At 43.2% G+C, this 22,500-nt stretch overlaps 1 protein-coding gene across 1 annotated transcript in view; it reads left to right on the top strand.

Annotated features, from left to right (window-relative positions):
- Positions 1–13,456: 13,456 nt before the first annotated feature.
- The window catches only part of LOC311037879 (rod cGMP-specific 3',5'-cyclic phosphodiesterase subunit beta-like), a gene marked incomplete at both ends in the record, with an annotated part of 13,943 nt that continues 4,899 nt past the window's right edge, over positions 13,457–22,500 (top strand). Inside the window, 9 exons of the mRNA XM_084047171.1 lie at positions 13,457–13,615; positions 13,829–14,137; positions 15,641–15,793; positions 19,014–19,103; positions 20,089–20,229; positions 20,773–20,847; positions 21,172–21,236; positions 21,531–21,597; positions 21,711–21,758. Of these exons, the coding sequence (XP_083903297.1) occupies positions 13,457–13,615; positions 13,829–14,137; positions 15,641–15,793; positions 19,014–19,103; positions 20,089–20,229; positions 20,773–20,847; positions 21,172–21,236; positions 21,531–21,597; positions 21,711–21,758 (1,107 nt within the window). The remainder of the gene's footprint in view (positions 13,616–13,828; positions 14,138–15,640; positions 15,794–19,013; positions 19,104–20,088; positions 20,230–20,772; positions 20,848–21,171; positions 21,237–21,530; positions 21,598–21,710; positions 21,759–22,500) is intronic.

The raw sequence follows: 22,500 nt of genomic DNA, 5'->3' as shown, positions 1-22,500 counted from the left end.
GAATTACATCACAGTAACAATAAATTACATCACATTTAACAATTAGGTACCCAACAATGAGTATCAGTACTCTAAGGGGGAATGGGTAGGCCTACCACTAGTTAAATTAGAGTACTAAACAAACACATGTGACAATACACCACATCAACATTCAATAATCTCCATAGGTTTGTGATTACTGCATTTCCTTGATTTCAACAATTAAGTGAATTACAGTATGTGCACTGCACATTATACACAATCTGTATAGTTTCAAGGCAAACAGGCAGAAATTATAGCATTAATCACAAATAACCAGTGAAAGCACAAATGAGAGCATTAAACTAACCTTCTTCCACACACACACACACACACACACACACACACACACACACACACACACACACACACACACACACACACACACACACACACACACACACACACACACACACACACACACAACCATCTTGACACCATCCATTAAAGGATGTGTAACACTGGTTTCTTTCTAAATTGGCATGAAAAAGCATCTATCAGGAGAGGTAAATGTAATTTCCCATCTCTTTTGTACATATACTGTAGTGTTTGTATTTGTTGATGATGTGACAAGGGTGAAATGAGGGGTTCTTAAAACTTTTGTAATTTGTTTTTATTGGTGCTTAATGTGTATAATTGCCTCATTTAACCCCACCATCTTATTATTTTTGTACCAATTATTATTACGCACTGTATTGTTTATAATTGTTTTCCCCATGATCCCCTGGTCACATGTATTGAGAGACATTGAGTGGCAGAGCGGCAGTCACGCGGTCACGCCCAAGGCCACGGTCATGGCCAATGTCCCCAGACAGACTGTCACCACGGACAAATGAAAGAAGAGGGAGGTGTGGTTTGGCAGGTACAAAAGTGGAGGCGGGACCGTTTGAAAGAAAGAACAGAGCACCCAAGTGACAGAGGCGTCAGTGAGGAGAAGGACAGCAGAGGGGAAGGTTGTGCCGAGACACGGAGTAGAGGAGTGCATAGATGAAGTAGACATACCAGCCACCTAGGAGTTTGGAAGCCGAGGTGTGCCTACATTCAAAGGAGAAACCAAGAGGAGAAAGCGATCGAACCGAAGGGGAGGAAGAGGCGAGTGAGACCAGACCATATGAGAGACGAGTGAGACCAGACCATATAAGAAGCGCTGAGACTGGAAAGTGGCGATAACGTTGCATACGCAACCAACTCAGCGCCAGGTGTAAAAACCTGGCTGGCGAGTGAGTATTCGAACAAGCAACGTTGAATCCCTGTATAACCACTGCCTGAGACAACGCAAATGTATCGTGTAAATGCACAGTGAACTGGTCTAGATCTCTATAATTGCAGGCGGAGAGAAAGAAGAGAGAAGACGAAGACGACTGGCCTCAAACCCTTCCCCAGCTTACCCCCATATATGGACATGCAGCATTACCCCTGAACAAACCGTGTTGAGTATCTTGAAGCACTTTATTGGCACAGCACTTTACTTGAAAAGTATTTGTTGCACAGAAACCCCCCATGCTAAGGAACCCTTGTGATTAAGCCCCGCGTAATTTGCACAACTTTATAATTTATTTTATAGTTGTTGTGTAGATTAATTGTGTTTTGTATGTTTATATAGGTTTTATTAGTATAGTGTTTATTTGATTGTTTTTAAGGCACAGAAGCCAATGTATTAGGGACCCAATAAATATGACTTACCTTTTTTGATACACTGTATTCGTGTCCAGTTTCTTAAAGGGATATTCTCATGCCAGTGTTGTATTCTCAAAACCAAAAGTATTGAAACTTACCAGTTAACCTCGAACCTGTGAAAGCCTGAAGAAGAAGTTAAAGTGTATTCAAAGGGGACTTCCCTCTATAACAAAAGTGGCGTAGTCGACAAACAATTAGTTCAGATAGGACTCACAGTAATTACGCACCCAGCACTTTATTGTGCATTTATATTTTATTGTTGTGAGTTTTATTCTGGATTATTTATTAAAGGAGAAGAGTGCAATAGTACAAACAAATTGCAAGTCAAATGTGATACAATTTCGGCCCTGTTCACATATTTGGCGTTGGCGGCAGGACTGGTTGAGAACAAACACATGAGAATACCCTTAAGAGAAACTGTACTGTTTTGTTGTTTTTGTTGCTTTTTGTTTTTTGCTTTACGGATTCAGAATGATGATGATGGCGGTGTATCCCGGTGCCCCATGGTTACCCATCTTTGGTGGAACAGAAGGCGAGAGTAAATATAGGGAATGGAAAGACCAGATTAGAGGATTATTAAGTACCCAGGAACTACCAGAAATCAGGAAAGTTGCTATTATAATTAAAACGCTAACCAACGAAGCTAAACGGCAGATTAGTGTGGTTGAGGAGGGCGAACGCGACACAGTGGCAAAAGTTTTTAAATACTTAGATGCTTTATATAAAGAAACTGTCTCTGTCGCAGAAATGCGCTCACTATTCTATCGGTGCGCACAGCGCGCAGGAGAGAATGTACAAACTTACACCCTGAGACTTAGAGAGCTGTTTTGTGGGCTGCGGCAGCACGACCCAAGCACCGCTCCCTCCGAAGCCATTCTTCGTGATCAGTTTGTTATGGGTTTAGCTGAGGGCCCCCTGGGCCAAGCCTTAAAAATATATGCTCGACGACACCCAGATGAAGATTTTGCTGCTTTACGCGAAGAAGCCTACCTGTTAGCTGCTGAACATGGAACTACTGAAATAACGTGCCACGCTGTTAATCCTATTTCTGTCCCCTACCCTTCTCAGGACCCTGCTTGGAGAGAAAAATTAAAACAGGAAATCATGGACGACGTAAAAACTCAAATGCAAGGATTCACGCAGGAACTCATGAAAGAAATCAGACCGCTCCTCCGCACTGGCACCAATGACGCACGAGCGCGCACTCCACCGCCACCTGAGCGACGGTATACGGCCTCTCAGCGCTACGAATGGGATGAAGGAGGTAGGCCGATATGTAGCCAGTGTAGACAGGCGGGTCATATAGCGAGATTCTGTAGATCCGACCGAAGTCAGTTAAACTAGTACGCCCTGTCGCCGAGGTCCGGGGGGCAGAGGTGCAACGTTCACAAAAAAAGTTAAGGGCCAATGAAGTGTTTGTGGGGGAATGTCCGACAATTGGGATAACAATGGGGGGAGTCCAAATGAGGGGTTTATTAGATACGGGGTCTCAAGTCACATTGATGCAGCAGAGTTTGTTTAACGAAAAGTTCTCGCAAGATAAAATGGAAAATGGGCCTCTGGTGTTTAGCCTACGGGCAGCAAACGGCCTTGATCTACCCTATTCTGGCTATGCCATATTCGATTTAGAATTAGAAGGACTGAAAATACCGGGAAGAGGAATCGTAATTGTAAAAGATGAACATTGTATTGAGCCGCTGATCATTGGGATGAACGTAGTCCACGCAGTGTGGCATGCATTATTTAAACTCTCTGGGAGGTCTGTGTTTCCATGCCAACAGGAGAGGACACCATGGAAAAAAGCATTCGCCGCCTGTAGGAGAGTGGAGGCAGTGACCCACGAAGACGGAGCATTGGGCTATGTGTGGCCTGTCGGCCGACGGAGAATCCGAGTCCCCGCCCGCAGTGAGTTAGTAGTATGGGGCCGTGCCTGGAAAGGTCCAAATGGAGCCGAATACGAGGCCCTGATGGAGGCCATGCCGGAAGGAACTGATCTGGGAGTGACCCGAGCGTTGGTCACCGTGCGTAATGGCCGAGTCCCCGTGCGCATCTGCAACCCCCACGCGTATAGCGTGACCGTGGGCAGACATCAAAAGTTAGGGAAGCTATATCCAGTGGAGGAGGCCGACGTCCGTGGACGACGAGACCTGAACCTGTCCCTAGGAACCGACGGAGCCGTGGAAGTGTCCCTGGTGAGCATCGAAGACGAGGGACCCGTGAAGACCTTACCTGAGGAGATGGAGGCGTTGACCCGGCGAGATGACCTACCTGACCAGCAGAGAGAAGAGCTGCATGCGATGATGTGTAAATGGAAGAAGGTGTTTGCAGTCCATAATGAAGATTTTGGGCAGACGGACGTGGTGCAACACCAAATACCAACTGGAGACGCGGCACCCATCCGCGAGAGGCACCGACCGCTGCCGCCCTCCATGTATAGAGAAATGAAGACCTTATTGAGTGACATGCTGGACAAGGGAGTGATAAAAGAGAGTTGCAGTCCCTGGGCAGCGCCCATTGTCCTGGTGAAGAAGAAAGATGGCAGCTGGCGTTTCTGTGTCGACTACCGTAAACTGAATGCCGTGACGCACAAAGATGCCTTCCCTTTACCTCGGATTGAAGAGACTTTAACAAGCCTGACCAAGGCTCAGTGGTTCTCCACACTCGACCTGGCCAGCGGTTATTGGCAGGTGGGTATGGACCCTCGGGATCGAGAAAAGACAGCGTTTACCACCCCTTTAGGACTGTTCGAGTTCCAACGTATGCCGTTCGGTTTATGTAACGCCCCCGCGACCTTCCAAAGATTAATGCAGCGATGCTTGAGTGGCCAGGTGACAGAGTCATTATTAGTGTACCTCGATGACATTATTGTATATTCACCTGACTTTTCCTCTCACATGCAGCACCTTGACCAGGTTTTCGAGCGGCTGTGGAGACACGGATTGAAACTGCGCCTCGATAAATGCAAGCTTCTCCAACCGGAGGTAAAGTTCTTGGGCCACGTTGTAGACAAAGAGGGAGTGCGCCCGGACCCTGAAAAGTTGGCTGCGGTAAGAGACTGGAACCCACCCTCGACTGTCCGCGAGGTCCGCGCTTTTCTAGGTCTGGCTGGTTATTATCGCCGCTTCGTGTCCTCATTTGCTGCCATAGCTAGGCCGTTAAATAGTTTGTTGATCGGAGTCCCGAATGATGTGAAGTCCCATCAGTGTAAAATAGAGTGGTCCCCTGAATGCCAAAACTCGTTTTATGCTCTTAAAACTGCCCTTACGCAGGCTCCAATACTGGCTTATGCAGATTATGACCGACCGTTTGTAGTGTATACTGATGCGAGTGGCCGCGGGCTCGGCGCCGTTCTGGCACAGGTCCAAGATGGCCAGGAGCGAGTAATCGCCTACGCCAGCCGAAGTCTACACCCTACCGAACAAAATGATGCAAATTATAGCTCCTTTAAATTAGAACTCTTGGCACTTAAATGGGCAGTGACCGAAAAATTTAAAGATGACTTAACTGGCGCTCATTTTACGATTTATACAGATAACAATCCTGTTGCGCATCTTCAAACAGCTCGACTAGGCGCGGTGGAACAGCGCTGGGCAGCCCAGCTAGCATCATTCACCTATGATATAAAGTACCGACCTGGAAAAAGCAATGCGAACGCAGATGCCCTGTCTAGGTTCCCTGTTCAACCTGTAGGAGTGGCCGTAGTGGAGTTGGCACCGGTGGAGAGAGAGGACGGGTGGGCTGGAGCTGAGTGGCGGGGAACACAGGATCGAGATCCGGACATCCAGATGGTGAAGAGTTGCGTAGAGCGGAGGAAACTGCCTACCCTTATGGAGAAGAGGAGTTGGTCACGGGAAGCCAGGCAAATGTTACGACAGTGGGACCGGTTGCGCATCAGAGACAATGTGTTGTATAGGCAAGTGATTGATCAGCATACACAAGAATGTTACTTACAGCTTGTTTGTCCAGGGGCGCGACGAGAGGAGGTGTGGAAAGGACTCCATGAGGCCTCGGCACACGCCGGAGTGGACCGGACTTTGGCGCAGCTTCGGCGGCGGTTCTACTGGCCGGGCATGGAGGGGGCGGTGCGACAGTTCCAGCGAGGTTGTGTTGCCTGCAGCCTACTGAAAGACAGGATAGAGCCCAGGGCCCCCTTACAGCCATTCGAAGTATCGTATCCTATGGAGGTAGTGGCTATTGATTTTCTCACATTAGGTAGGCCGAATGACGCATGGCAGAATATTCTTGTAGCAACCGATTTATTCACCAGGTACAGTTGGGCTATTCCAACGCGTGACCAAACTGCGCCCACGACTGTCCGTGCGCTTTGGACACATATTATTCAGCCATTCGGTTGCCCGGCTCGTTTCCATTCGGACCGAGGCCCGAATTTTGAATCCGAATTAATGCAGCAATTGTGTCATACATACGGTATTACTAAGAGTCGCACCACCCCTTACCACCCAGCTGGTAATGGGGGGGTGGAGAGGTTTAATCAAACACTGTTAAACATGTTGCGCTCTCTAGATACTGATCGCCAAGGCAGATGGAATGAACACTTGCCTGAGTTAGTACACGCTTATAACAATACTGAACATGGTGCGACAGGTTATGCGCCTGCGTACTTAATGTTTGGTCGCCACCTGAGGCGTCCGGTAGATGTAGCATTAGGAGTACCGTTGTCACAAAATCGAATGGGAGTGGGAGATTGGGTGCAAGATCACCAGAAACGAATGGCCACAGCGTATAGGACAGCCGAGAAAAAAATGGTGCATATAGCAGGACAGCGTAAACAGGTCTATGACCGCCGAGCCGGTATGCCACCATTGTTACCTGGAGAGAGGGTGTGGGTACGAAACCGGAACCGACAGGGACAAGGTAAACTGGGCCCATGGTGGGACCCAGAACCTTTTGTGGTATTGGAGAGGGTGGGGGATGCGGGCCTAGTATACAGGATCCGACCTGAAAAAGGAGGGCGAGATAGAACGATCCATAGGAATGCATTAAAAGTGTGTATAGCCCCCAGGTCACCGATGGAGAGCCCCGAACCTGCCCCAGTAGCCGAACCGGTGGGACCAATATGGCCGCCTTATGTAGGGTTTTTCCCCGGTCCTAGGGAACCTGAAGGTCCGCGGCGCTCTGGAAGAGCGAACCAAGGACAGCCACCTGAGAGGTACGGGCATGACGTTTAGAACCAGTTGCCAGGGACTGCCAACGAAAAAGTAGGGGGGAATGTGACAAGGGTGAAATGAGGGGTTCTTAAAACTTTTGTAATTTGTTTTTATTGGTGCTTAATGTGTATAATTGCCTCATTTAACCCCACCATCTTATTATTTTTGTACCAATTATTATTACGCACTGTATTGTTTATAATTGTTTTCCCCATGATCCCCTGGTCACATGTATTGAGAGACATTGAGTGGCAGAGCGGCAGTCACGCGGTCACGCCCAAGGCCACGGTCATGGCCAATGTCCCCAGACAGACTGTCACCACGGACAAATGAAAGAAGAGGGAGGTGTGGTTTGGCAGGTACAAAAGTGGAGGCGGGACCGTTTGAAAGAAAGAACAGAGCACCCAAGTGACAGAGGCGTCAGTGAGGAGAAGGACAGCAGAGGGGAAGGTTGTGCCGAGACACGGAGTAGAGGAGTGCATAGATGAAGTAGACATACCAGCCACCTAGGAGTTTGGAAGCCGAGGTGTGCCTACATTCAAAGGAGAAACCAAGAGGAGAAAGCGATCGAACCGAAGGGGAGGAAGAGGCGAGTGAGACCAGACCATATGAGAGACGAGTGAGACCAGACCATATAAGAAGCGCTGAGACTGGAAAGTGGCGATAACGTTGCATACGCAACCAACTCAGCGCCAGGTGTAAAAACCTGGCTGGCGAGTGAGTATTCGAACAAGCAACGTTGAATCCCTGTATAACCACTGCCTGAGACAACGCAAATGTATCGTGTAAATGCACAGTGAACTGGTCTAGATCTCTATAATTGCAGGCGGAGAGAAAGAAGAGAGAAGACGAAGACGACTGGCCTCAAACCCTTCCCCAGCTTACCCCCATATATGGACATGCAGCATTACCCCTGAACAAACCGTGTTGAGTATCTTGAAGCACTTTATTGGCACAGCACTTTACTTGAAAAGTATTTGTTGCACAGAAACCCCCCATGCTAAGGAACCCTTGTGATTAAGCCCCGCGTAATTTGCACAACTTTATAATTTATTTTATAGTTGTTGTGTAGATTAATTGTGTTTTGTATGTTTATATAGGTTTTATTAGTATAGTGTTTATTTGATTGTTTTTAAGGCACAGAAGCCAATGTATTAGGGACCCAATAAATATGACTTACCTTTTTTGATACACTGTATTCGTGTCCAGTTTCTTAAAGGGATATTCTCATGCCAGTGTTGTATTCTCAAAACCAAAAGTATTGAAACTTACCAGTTAACCTCGAACCTGTGAAAGCCTGAAGAAGAAGTTAAAGTGTATTCAAAGGGGACTTCCCTCTATAACAAAAGTGGCGTAGTCGACAAACAATTAGTTCAGATAGGACTCACAGTAATTACGCACCCAGCACTTTATTGTGCATTTATATTTTATTGTTGTGAGTTTTATTCTGGATTATTTATTAAAGGAGAAGAGTGCAATAGTACAAACAAATTGCAAGTCAAATGTGATACAATTTCGGCCCTGTTCACAATGACATGTAGTATTGTGTTAATTTTGTATACTATGTTTGTGCCCTTGTGATGCCCACTAAAGTGTTATCACATTAGTGTGATTGTTTTATGTGTTACAGTGATTTGAGAAGTGTTTGTATTTTTGTTTTACCCTTCAAACTCAGGTTGTCTTTATGTAATGTTTTCACCCAAAACAACAATAACTTTGGTCAATAGGTGGCAGTGTAACACCATGGTTTCAACCTGTTTTGCCTTCTGAGCTTGTCGTCTACTCAGGTAGTCTAGTGCGCAGGCGCTGCTGGCTCTTCTGATAAATGAGAGGAGACTCGGTGGAAACAAGAGCATGTTTCACTGTCTAATTCTTCATAAACCATTTCAACCTGTTTTCCAGGTGGGTTATACTTCACAAAGCACACTGAAATGATTGTTGTTGTTTATGTAACGTCTGGAGTTTATTGTGTTTACTTTTTGGGTCGAATGTAAGTGTAAAACGAGTGATTGGAAAGTGTCTCATTGTTTGTAATGTTTGTAATGGCGTCCGCCACGTTGCTCCGTCGTGTGTCACGTTGATTGTGTGTGTCTGGGTATCACATCTCCGTTCTTTTTGTTAGGTTTATGTTTTGATCTGTATACTGGCTGGCTCCATTTATTATTTTGTGTATATTGAGTGTTTTGAACAAGTGATAAAAACGGGTTTTGGGGGAAATGGTTCCAAACCAGGTAACTGCAAACCATGCAGCTGTGAATAATATGTTAATTTAGTAGTATCACTGTTACTGATTATGCTAAGTCCTAGTGGTGCTTAGAGCATCTTATGTATAAAATGCACTTAAGATGCAGGTGAATTAATGACCAAACGAATTTGGGAGTTGAATGCATAGTGACACAGAGGTTACAAGGTGTTTCTTTGTATTGTATTGAAGTGAACTGACAGAGGATGTTTATTGTATTTTGTTTGATATGGATTGAATTCTGAAGGTACTATGAACAAGTGAATGTTATGTCTAGATAGACAGTAAAATATGCAGTATTGCTATGCTGAGTAGAGGTTGCAGTATTAAATGCTGGGTAAATACTAAAGTAAAAAGGACAAATGCAAACAGACAGTTAGGGTTTATATTGTGTAATTGTATGTGGTGAAATAAATCATAACTGAGAGTAGACTCAGTGGAAACAAGAGCATGTTTCACTGTCTAATTCTTCATAAACCATTTCAACCTGTTTTCCAGATACATATATATATCTGCTACCAGGTGCCATTTCCTGGTACCTGTAACACCCTTTTTATTATCCTTTTAGCTTTAATGTCTGACTCCACCACGTGCTGTTTACATTTCTGACGAATAAAGTATCCAATCATCAAAAAACCCAGGGCAAAGAAAGGCTGAGCAGCTACAGTTAACAGTTTTATATACAGTAGCTGTTGTGTTGTCACAGCTCTGGTTGCACTGTACAGCAATGAATAACAGTGTACTCTTTCTTTAAACAAATTTGATAAGATTATCTATCTACGGTAATTGCCTGGCTACTGCGTCACCATAAATTGTTCATGTTTCTATTCACAGAAACAGCAACTGCATGGATTTAACCATGCATTGATAAACCATCCACATAAGTAGGCCTAAATACTGTTCTATATTTATTCATCACCAAATGATTGTTAAGATAATTTCTATCCCTGACAATGATTCAAGTCATGTATCCAATTTCTTTGCCATCTGTCTATTTGATGTGAATCTAATACACGGTTAAAAGTGGAATTTGGTCCACCCACATGTGGAATGACACAGGACATGGCAACTTGCAAACGAATGAGTCTGCTGCCATCTTATGGAATCATGGAATCATTGCAGCTTCACTATAATCCGTGGAAGTGACCATTTCTTAGCCTGACATTGGCCAGATTTATAACGAGGTTTCAATCTCACGTTCCTCCCCGGTTTGAGGAGGAACTTGTGAGTGAATCCACGTTATCAGTATGGCAATGCCAGGCTAACTTTCTGGTGCTGTGTGCTGTTTTGTCCTCTGCCTAGCCTATCCTTTCTCCTCATTGGTGTGATTGAGAGGCGATGAGTGACTGATTGCGTGCCAGCTGGTGTGTGAGTGTAGGTGAAACCAGGCAGGTGATTGGCTCCTGTGGTTATGACTGGACTATAAAGATGCCTGTCTCCAGGTATTTGCGTGCCTCTCCTCCCGACCAGCCACCAACCTCCAGCTTCTGTTGTGTCAGAATGACCAAGGGTTAAAGTTCTGGCTACTGTAATGCCTTGGGAGTGTAGGGGTGGGTGACCTCTCTTTTTGTTACCTGTTTGGTCCTCATTGTTCATTTGTATTAGGTAGGATATTTGTATTTTTAGGTTCCTTTATGTTAGGTAAGAATATGATTTTTGTTTGTATTTAGGCGTTTACAGCTCTACCCTGAGGTGATGTTTATATCTTAAATATAAAATAAATCCTTGACTTAAGGGATTTTAAACATCTGTGGACTGGCTGTTTTGGGACTGGGAAGCAGGGAGTCCATTTTTTTATGTTACACCTATTGATCACTAGGCTGGGTGGTAACAACCCCAAATAAAAAGTGCAATGTCAGCTAGGTCAAAAGGCAAACAATATGTAGATGGGAATGCTCAATGGGAAAACTAGCAATGAAAAATCTGTTTATTATGGTAATTCCATTAACAGTAAACTGCACATGATTTATTTTTTATTCCAAACAGCAAAAATAACATGGGCTCCTACACAAACAACTGTAATTGTACGACTTGCCGTTGTGCATTATACTAATATCACAAAGGCAGACATGACAAAAAAACAACTAGAATCTGACACATTACCCCTTCAGAAGATAAGAGCTCCTCACAGGGAAGCAACAGCCCTGTATGAAAGTGCACTGAACCTGTATACCTCTTAGATTATGGGATATCTTATGCAAATGTTATATGCATGCCATGCAAGGTGGGTGGTGGTACGGAGTCACTCAAATAGTCAGGGTTCATCTTCCAGGGAGCATGAACGCAATCAGCAAGTTTAATGGCAATCTACCTACCGGTATTCGATTGTTTGATATTTTGGCCTAAGGATGGCACTAGAGGAAAGGCCATGGGGTGATCAAAATCAGTAGTGTTCATCCTTGCTTCGCAAATGGTGATCTGCGAAGTAGATTCTGAGATACATTGCGTGCAATTGTGAAATTTGGCCTAAGGGTGACGCTAGAGGTCACCAAAGTACAGGTACTGTAGGCGAATATTGTTTCCATAGGAGACGAGACGGGGCTTGTGATTGGCTGAAGCGGGGGTAGGGAGCACTCCGCTGTGTTCACTTGGACTGCGCGCGAGGCGGTGTAGACATGTCGGAGGTACCGAAAGTAGGGGACGACGAGGATTTACGATTCTGTCCCTATCGGAACATAACTCGGACGCCACTGAGTGGGCTGAAGCAGACTTCGCAATGTTCGGCACGGCGACTCGCTCACTTGGCGGTGCCTCTCGTGGCTCAAGTCTGCTTCAGACGATGCGCCTCCGTCGCTTACTCCGCAGAAAACAAGTGCTCCCTTACGTCTCGCCTCCTATGGAAACAATAATAGCGTACTGTAGGGTTCATCTTCCGGGTAACATGAAGGTACATGGTAAATTGAAATTCCATGACAATGCAGCCAGTGGCTTTTTAGTTGCGTTGTTTAAGACCAAAGTGGTGGATGGACCAACAGTTTGACATAACCAGAACCCTGCTGCTTGTAGGGCATAAAACTGTACGCAAATATGTAGCCTAGAAAGGGCATACATATTAATATGGATGCCCTTAAGTATAAAATAAGAAGTAGTAAGTATAAGTGCCCGTAGCAGCTATTATTGGTGTTAAACATCAGTGCATCTCATATACAGTAGCTTCTGTATATTGAATCAGGAGCAGGTCATTACTTATTCAGGCAGCTCTCTAAGGTCAGTCAATGGCAGCTGGCAAGATGAATTTTGAATTTTCTGAAAGTGCATTGTGCAGATCTCCAATGTAACCATACAGACAAGACCAGTACAGTGCTGAAGGAAATGGAGATGGAGAGTTGGGGTGCTGAGATAATCAGCTAGTGGCCAGACTAAATAGGACTTATGTCTGAGGAGGCCTTGTTTAATAAGAACTTAAAGAGCTTGTGTGTGTGTGTGTGTGTGTGTGTGTGTGTGTGTGTGTGTGTGTGTGTGTGTGTGTGTGTGTGTGTGTGTGTGTGTGTGTGTGTGTGTGTGTGTGTGCGCGCGCGCGCGCGTGTGATGGAGAGAGCAACAAAGAGATGGAGCATAGAGACATTTTCATGTCTTGATTTCCGTAGCTCTCTTTATATAAAAACATAAATTGATAATAAACAAAATAATGAAATGCTGTCTTAAGTAGACCCCTGCATGTAGGGCATGGCTATGTGGTACCTGCTGTAGCCTTCAGGCTTTGCATGCAAGTTCTTCAAGATCTAGAATCTTCCCACTCGTAAATCAACATTTTACCGAACTGAACTGTGTTGCTGAAGTGTCTAATGCTGAACCTGTGCTGAACGTTACTGATGTGGGGCAGAGTGTGGTACATAATTAGATTTAACTCATCGGCTGTGTGAAAACGGTATACGATAAAGCGCACTGGGCTGGGTCAGATGGCCCTCATAGTAGCTGATCAGCTGATCAGTTTAGCATAGATCCCTGCTAACCTTCAGCACTATCTGCTGATGACCGAAGGATTGTTTGGGTTCAGCCCCTTAGTGCTCTGCCTATCCAGTCCTCATCAGGACTCTCCCTCATCTCACTCCCACCGATTCTCTTTTTTTCAGTGAGAAAAGTGATACACTATTCTTGTAGTTCACTGTATTCACCACTTCTGTGCAACATTTGGATTATATTTTCACTTTAGGGGGTGACTTGGCTGCGATTTCTTTTTTTTTTGTACATTTGATTGTTTTGATTTGGTTTAGTTTTTTTCCACAGTGGCCCGTTTGGAGGTGTTGCAAGGTAGATTAGTTTAAAGCACTGTAGGAACTTAGAGGAACTTCACCCTTGAGCTGAAGAGGAAACAGACACAAAAGGAGAGGGAGAAGAGGAGGACGAAGATATGGGTGTGAGCCAGGAAGATGTGGAAAAGTTCCTGCAGGCGAACCCAGCGGTTGCTGCTAAATACTTTGCCAAGGATGGGAATAAGGCCTCCCTGTCAAAGGCATCGGGAGTCCCTGAAAATGAGGTTGACTTCGCCAACTTCAAAGATCTCTCCCAGGTATGGTGGTGTTCAGTAGGCTAAATTATTAGTATTTTAGAAAAAATAATGATCTGCCATGGTGTATAGCTGTGTAAGAGGTCATAAACCTACATGTTTTGAAAGTTGACATACTCTTTGTCATAAGAATGTTCATTTTATTTGCATGAATTAAACACATACTTTTTAAAAATCATGTTCAAGCAGCTATTTTTTTGCCCTCTTTCTTTCAAGGTTGAAGAGGTCCAATTCATGGTTGACCAAGTCAAAGAAATGCAGGAGGGAAGCATGGAAAAGGTAGTCTTCAAGGTCCTGCAGAGAATAGCGGCACTCATCCACGCGGACCGGTGTAGCCTGTTCATGTACCGGGTACGGAACGGCATCCCTGAGGTTGCCACAAGGCTCTTCAATATTACCAAGGACGCAGAGTTTGAAAGCTGCTTGGTGGCACCATTCTCTGAGCTCATCTATCCGCTGGACTTGGGAATTGTCGGCAGTGTGGCTACGACTAAGAAGAACATTAATGTGAAAGATGTCAAAAAGGTATGAAGGAAGTTGAGAACATGGATTGATATCAATATCAAACAAAGCATAGCATTTTCATAGGGTAGCACGAGCTTACAATGTAATACATATGATCACAGGACTAAAGAACATGAGCATGACATGCTTCATGAACCCTAGCCTTCCTATTCTGGACTTGTCATAATAGGCGAACATTTGTAGAAAAATGGTGTAGAGGGAAAAAGGAGGGTGCCAAGTACAGCCCCTGGGAGACCCCTGTCAACAAGGACTAAGTGGTTAAGCAAACGATCACAGACAAATACTTGGATGAAGGCCTGCTATCACACTCAAGTATATTCCTAAATAAAATTGTAGATTAAAGAACTAATCTATAAGTTATTCATTATACGTACTTGATAATATCTGAAAATATTGATAACAGAAATAAAAAATGTATTTGCCTAACATGTCCTGGTCTATTGTTTGGTACAATATGTCTCCCTGTTTATAACAGTAAAAAAAAGTTGAAAAGTCTTGATCATTTTTGAAAATTTGGGCTACAATGATTCCAAGGTGAAAGTGGTTAATGAACAGGTGGAAACTCGTAGCCATACAACAGTGTAAAATAAATCCCCTTGTCAGACATAATCCATTTGTTTCCATATGCCATCAGGCCGCTCTAGTTGGGGATTATAATCATGTGGCACTTAGTCAGCCGTCAGCAGGAATCTCAAATGGATAAACTTTAGTTCTGCTTTACTCTACCTCAATTCCCTCTAAAAAAGAAATGCCTGTGGAACAAATGTTTTCATCAAGTTTTATTGTCTACCGTCGCTGTCACGTGAAATGCCCAAAACCGTATAATGTTCTAATGGATCCAATGTTAATTAGTCACAAGCTCCTCTTAATACTTTTCATTGATTCAATGTTTATAAAAGTTGTGAGTTTGTAGATTGGCTATTTTTTGCTACTTTTGTGTGACACTGTAATATCATGACGTAGGGCATTAATTTATTAAAAAGATAAAAAAGCTGAAATATGGAGATTACAAGGTTTCTGCCTGACAGTAATGCTGTACTGTAGTGTAACACCCTTATAAAATGTTGCATTTATGAACTATGATTGTATTTTTAATCTGGAAGTGAGTGGACCTGTGATGTTTATTGAGAACATTTAAGTGGCTTTTCTAACAAAATGCGACTTTACCATGGGTTATTCATTTTCTGGTACTCTGCTAAGTCCAGCAAAGGGGGGTGGAGTTAGCTAGTTTCGCTGACTCCAGGCTCCACCCCCTTTTGACCTCCAACCCCATTGTGAGCTTGGAGGTCCATTTAGCTGTACTTTAGCTGTACAATGATGAACAAAACCTCCTAACTCCACTTTTTGTTTTGTTTTTGTCATTTCCTGAAACATTTACATTTTGGAGTTAGCTGGTTGCTGTCGGACAGCAGAGATATCCTGTACAGTATGTGAGTGTGTTTGCACAGTTTGATCCAAGCATAAACAGACTAACATGAAAACAATGTATTTACTCTCTTTTAGAACGAGAACTTCAGCCCATGGGCTGATGAGATCACAGAGTACGAGACAAAGAACCTTCTGGCCACTCCCGTTATGATTGGCAAAGACATTGTGGGAGTGATTATGGCTCTCAATAAGACTACTGGAGATTGCTTCACTCCTGAGGATGAAAATGTGAGTCATGCAAACAAAAACATAAATATGTATGTTGTACTGTAGCGTCCATCAGCAACAAGGAGTAAATGTACAGTAGTACACATGGCTCTTTTCCACTACGAAGGGTAACACATAACCTGAAACTTTCCAGAACCTGTGAAGTTTTGTGATGTTTATTTGTTTACGTTTTTGTAGGTGACCCACTGTGGTGCCCCCCAAAAAACTCTCACGTTTTACAATCAAATATCAATTTGACAAAATTGATATTTGACCTCCTTTAGGTAGCTGGTGCTTGCACGCTAACATTATAAGCAGTCCGATATTGCAGTGGGAGTAGAGAGAGGAGAGGCTGAGATTAGCTCATGCCGTCTGAATATAGGTCCTCTAACAACTAGCAATGTCTCTGTATTTGGTTGGTTTAAAATACGTAAGGTCTATCTCTAGGTGATTATTATTATTTTTTTTCACCCACTACAATACATTCAATGGGCCTTTGGTTAGAGTGTCTGCCCTGAGATTGGGAGGACGTCTCATTGTGACTATATTCACTATTTCTAATACATTTTAAACCTGGTAGAAAGGGGTTAAGGAGAAATTATGTCAGTTTCCCACAAATATGTCAGTTTCTATTCCATTGTTTTCATTGCAACCGATTTCTCAAGCAAGCGTGATGTTGCTTCCACTGTTCGCTGATGCACGGAACTGGTTAGGACCGATTGTTTGAGAGTTCTGGAAGTGATTCAATGTTTGCTTGTTTGCTTGCACGCATTGTGGTGTTAGGAATGGGTGTCAGGTTTCACAGAGCCATAATATTTAAGCAACATGTACGGTTCACACCTCGATTAAAGTTTAGCAAAGAAAAAAGAGGATTGGCCTGAGAGGGTTGGTTCAATGACGATGTATATATGTATATGGTCTTTTTGCATACTTGCATATTTCAAAATGGAAAATGTTACAAATATCACCATTTGTATGCCTTCGTCGTGTATCTGCATCAAATATCCAACTCTGTGTCGTGAAGCCACGCCCTCGTCTCTGGTCCCACTAGGAAGAGTGTATGCCACATCTGTATTACAAAGCACAAATGGCTGCTAAAGTAATTATTTTAAAAGATACTGTATGTCTTGCCACTCTTGGGGTTGTGTAAATTCCGAGCACTGGAGATTTTGTGACTTACCCTTCTTGACTTACCCTTCTTGGTCACATCATGGCACGCTGACACTTAGTTGTCGTTTGCTCTCATCAAGAGAGAATGTAATCTTTTTAAATAGCAGAGAGAGATGATTAACTTTTGAGGCAAAAATGTCAAAGTCACAATTAGAGTCAAGGTTAAAATCAAGAATGGATGTGTGGCCTTTCATGAAACATGGTGAGAATGATCAATAGGCTGCCCCAAAGAGATAGTGAAGTTCAAATTCATAATATATGCTGGTGCGGACAGAGTTTGCAGGTCCATACATTTTTCTGTGGCCAATCAGGCCACTCTCCTGCCATCAATTTCTTTCATGTAAAATAACGTTTTGGATCCTACAGTATGTTACACTGAGATAATACTGTAGGAACAACCACAATTTACGTCTAGGACCTATACTTTTGTCCCTTCACCCCTTCTGCTCACCTGTTTTGTAGCTACTCACAATTTGTTAACTTGAATGAAGTATGTAAAAAATAGTCTGTCATGAAAAAAAAGGGTAATGCTTGTGGACTGTACAGTGCATAGAGTTTTCTGATTATAGATCCCTGTGTTCTTGTTAGTGAATGCAGGCAGGCATGACAGATCTGCTCTGACTGTGTTGGAGCCAGTGTTGCCAGATTTCATTAGAGAAACAAGCAAATAGATGCCTGTGCTCAATCATGAGGGAATATTGGGCATCTCGATCTCCAATATCTCTCGACTTCTTTGAACATGCATGGAGCAATTACATGGTTTATTATTGCTGTGAATTCAGTCCAATTCATTTATCCAAGTTCTTTATCACAATTAGATCCAACTAATTTGCTGAGATCATGTTCAACAGAAGTAATGTATGACAGGCTACAAAGTAGGCTCACCAATCTGTGTTGGCTCATTTGGCCGTGAGAGCGTCGATCCAATGTCCATCAGCCTCATTTTCAAGAATGGTGCTGCATTTCTTTTATGTTTATCTGTTGTGAACCCCCACACTTATTCCCTGGTATTGTTAGTCAAGTTGAATAGTTAACCAATCCCCCCTTTTTATTATGGTCACGTCATTCATTCAGTGTGTGTTTGTGGTGGGGGGAGGACACGATTAGGAAGCAATTAAGCCCAAATAAGCAGCAACACTATAGAAATAAGCTCCCCATGCAACCTTGCCTACCAATATTTAAAAGTATTTTTTTTAAACAGAAAAACAAGCCCAAAGGCACTTCTAATGAGCAGACTGTTACTCTGGTTGGAGCAGCTCTGTGCTGCAGGTTACTTTGCCTGAATTTGCATATCGGACAGTAATTGGCCTAAAGAGGGCCATATTGGATGTTGATTGGTCTATGATTTGTGACGTACAAAATCGAGTTTGAATCTGACTATTTTAAGCAGTTGACACAGACACCCCCACTTTCAGCAGAATAATGTGGAGGAGAAAACTCTCTGTGACAGGTTTCCCACGATACAAATCACAAACCTTTTTTATTATTTCTTGTTTGTCTTTAAGCATGATTCTGATGTGTAGTCAATCAGTAACGGAACCTCTCTTGACCGAATGTCTGCATGCTTTAGACTAGGATGCAGCCATATTACAGGATGGCCAAGATACTCAATACTGTATATATATACAATAGGGTGTTCCAGGGACTTGGCGGAGCACTGCATAACTAATCATATATTTCTCATATACTGTAGTGCACTGTAGACCTTAAAGCTACAATCTGTGAGTTGTATGTGCTTTCCTAGTTCGGACAGAGAGAGGTAATTGCAAGTTTATTTTACAACCCAGGATTTGCTTTGGGAAACCAAACATCCACCACTCACATTCACACTTGACCAGGGAGATGTTGGGCTCATGTCCTACCTGACACGGGTCTACATTTCTATAGTGGAATCGTAGGGAGACCACCTCCAACCAGTGCAGATGTAGGCCTACTGGTTATATTGTATTTACACAGTCTATCATACAGATTGGTTAAAATATGTTTTATTCATAACATGCGTTTCAGATTGCAGCTTTAAGATGGTTCTGCAATATTATGTATATATCATATCATTCTGTTTGTCTTACAGCTTTTTCTAAAGTATCTGAAAATTGCCACCTTCAACATGAAGATCGATCAACTGACTTACCTCCACGACGTTGAGACGCGTAAAGCCATGGTAGGTGTACTGCATTTATCAAAATCTCTGCTCACCTGTACGTATTTGGTATCCAGATTCGATAGAATTAGATCCCGACCGATGCCAGACTTTTGGGTCCGATACTGATCGCGATTTCGGTTGCCAATGTTTTGACCAATATTTGTAAAAAAGTGCAAAATGTTATAATCAATTTGAAAGACCGAACTTTTAATTTGAAACATTTAAACAAAAATAAATATTGGTAGATAAAAAAATAAACACATAAACTGTACGTTATTTCATTACTATTACTATACTAATACTTAAGGCCTCTTCAAAAAAGTTCAAAAATAGCGGATCAGCAAGCGCACAACACGTCGCATTGTGAAGTGTTGTGAGCTTGTAGATGGCCTATTTATGAACTTTTTAGGAAACATCAGGACACAGCTGCTGCATAATTGGCAAAACCGATGTTGCCAGAGAAGGCTGATATATTGGCCCTGACTGATATCGGTCAGGCTTTAGATAGAATGTTGTCAGTAGAGATGGGGTTTAAATGTATCCTTTGAAATGCAACTATTTAACAATTACATTTCTGTGATTATGTTGTTGTTTGTACCAGTGGTTCTCAAGGTGGGGTCCCCCAGGGGTCTTTGAGGGAGTTCTCCAGGGGGTCCCCAGCAAAATGAGGAACAGTTTAACCACTTAAGCACATATCAAAATAGAGAAATTAGCCAATCTAGATCTTTTGCTTTTTTAGAAATTAGGGACAACGGGTTGAAAGCGGTTAATTTTGCAATAATTTTACCAGAAGGTAATCCAATGAGAAAATGTACATTATTAGAATGAACATTACCTACTATTGGTATCAAATATTGTCAAATGGGGGTCCGCAGCCTAATACAAATCACTTTGGGGCGTCCTTGACATGAAAACATATTTGAGAACCATTGGTTGAGAACCATACATCTATTATCTCACTCATGTGCATGAAAGTATGACTTAGAGTATGGTTTCTCCCCAGCTCCTGCTATTTTCTGCAACCAAGGTGTTCGAAGAGCTGACAGACATTGAGCGACAGTTCCACAAAGCCTTGTATACAGTCCGAACTTACCTCAACTGTGACCGCTACTCTGTTGGCTTATTAGACATGACAAAAGTGAAGGTAATGAACTAGAGAGAGAGTGTGAGTGTGTGTGTGTGTGTGTGTGTGTGTGTGTGTGTGTGTGTGTGTGTGTGTGTGTGTGTGTGTGTGTGTGTGTGTGTGTGTGTGTGTGTGTGTGTGTGTGTGTGTGTGTGTGCGTGCGTGCGTGCGTGCGTGCGTGCGTGCGTGCGTGCGTGCGTGTGTGCGTGCGTGTTTGGAAGTAGGCACTAGACTAGACTCTGATTATTTTTTTACGTTATTAAAAGTTGCAATAGCACAATGTAGAAATACTTTGTTACAAGTAAAAGTCTGCATTAAGAATGTTACTTGATTAACTCATTCACTGCCACTGACGTAATTAACGTAATTAACCAATACTGCCACTGACGTAAAAAACTTAATTATTTTTATTATACATAAAAAAAAATACTCCAGTAAAGAATACCTAAAAATTCTACTTAAGCACAGTACTTGAGTAAATGTACTTAGTTACTTCACACCACCGCATGTGTGTATGCGTATGTGCTGATGTTTGTGTTTCTTTTCATTCCTGTCTACTCGTAGGAGTTCTTTGACATCTGGCCGGTGCTGATGGGAGACATGGCACCATACACTGGCCCTGTGACTCCTGACGGAAGGGTATGTACTGTATTTAACCAAGACATACCTATTCTTCATCACACGATGAAAATGATCTACAAGCTCACAACGCATTGCATTGCGGTGCATTGTGGGCTTATAGATCTGTTATCTTCACTATGTGTTGAAAAGTTTGAAAATGTTTGATATGATTTGAAAATGTTCGCCTATAATGACATGCATGCCCAAAATAGGGCTGCCATGTAGAACTACTTACTACACATTAACTGTTGTGGTATAATAGGCTATACAAGTAGCATACCAGGTATTACAGAGGTAACACAATTCAGTCATTCTTGGTAACTTTTCTGTTTTATTCCGTAGGAGATAAAGTTCTACAAAATCATTGATTACATTTTGCATGGAAAAGAAGACATCAAAGTCATCCCGTAAGTAAAGTTTCTCACTTGAAGAATGTGTCCCTTTAGAGGCGGTATTTTTAAGTAATATTGGGTTAAAATCATAAAAACTCACTAAGATAATAGATCAAAGATTTTCTCTCTCTCCCTTTTTCTCCTCTCTCTCTCTCTCTCTATTTAAAAAAAGATTGACAACCATTGCATTAATGGACATACATGTATCAGGGCACATTATCTGAATTGCAGGACAAATCAGTGACCAAGGATCCCTTACAATCCTATGTGTTTGTGCACAACATCTCACCATGCTGTTCTGTCCCCCAGGACTCCCCCTGACGACCACTGGGCGTTAGTCAGTGGCCTGCCTCACTACGTCGCTTCGACTGGCGTGGTGAGTCACTTTTTATTCATCGTCGTCTCTCATTCATCGTACAGTACATCTCATTTACTAAATGTACTGTGGGATCAAATTGACGAGCAATGTGTTACTCTCCTGCTCTACAGATTTGTAACATCATTAATCCAGCTGAGGAGGAAATGTTCAAATTCCAGGTAAGAGATGCAAGAACACCACACCTTCAGAACAAGTACATCATCTCTGTCGGGTGGAAACCTCATATGTCCAAAACTGATAATTTTCAGGATTCAAATTCAAAAGTAGCAAAAGTAGCAGATCTACAAGCTCAAAACGCTTGCAGATCTGCTACTTTTCATGCTTTTGTCTGACGCTGAAGTATGATCAAGTAGGTTTAATTTACAGAAATAAATATATATATGGAGATAGGAGGTTATATATATGTCACAGGGAGATTGGCATTCCAGGGAGATTAGAAGTGGAGCGCTTGTTTTTAGGCGCGGGGCTGCGATGCGAGGATGGCGACGACAACAACAACATGGATAAACACACATACCAGCCTCAGTGGCGCACTTCGATAATCATTGGACTCCCCATCCACTACCACTGGGAGTCTGGGTTTGACTCCCACTTGGGACATTACTTTTTCAAACAACCGCGGACTACTTTTTTTCGCCGATAAAGTATAGTTTTGGACCATGACGGAGGCGCGCCGACTCAGCAGACCTTGAGGCCGAGGAAGTCGCGCCCGAGCGCCTCCAGGCGCGAGTGCCCGCGACGACCGGCCGATGGTCTGCTAGTCGACTTAAGCGCCGTCCGAGTTATGTACCGATAGGCACAGAATCGTAAATGATGTTGTGGGGACTGCGTTTGCCCCTCTGTGGTTTGCCCCAACTGCCACTCACTGCACTAACATAGCCCGCCCCCACCCCCTCAGGC

The sequence above is a fragment of the Gymnoscopelus microlampas genome (assembly GCF_963454915.1).
Source record: "Gymnoscopelus microlampas genome assembly, chromosome: 21".
NCBI classification, from domain to species: Eukaryota; Metazoa; Chordata; class Actinopteri; order Myctophiformes; family Myctophidae; genus Gymnoscopelus; species Gymnoscopelus microlampas.
This window is presented reverse-complemented; position numbering and strand designations above follow the sequence as displayed.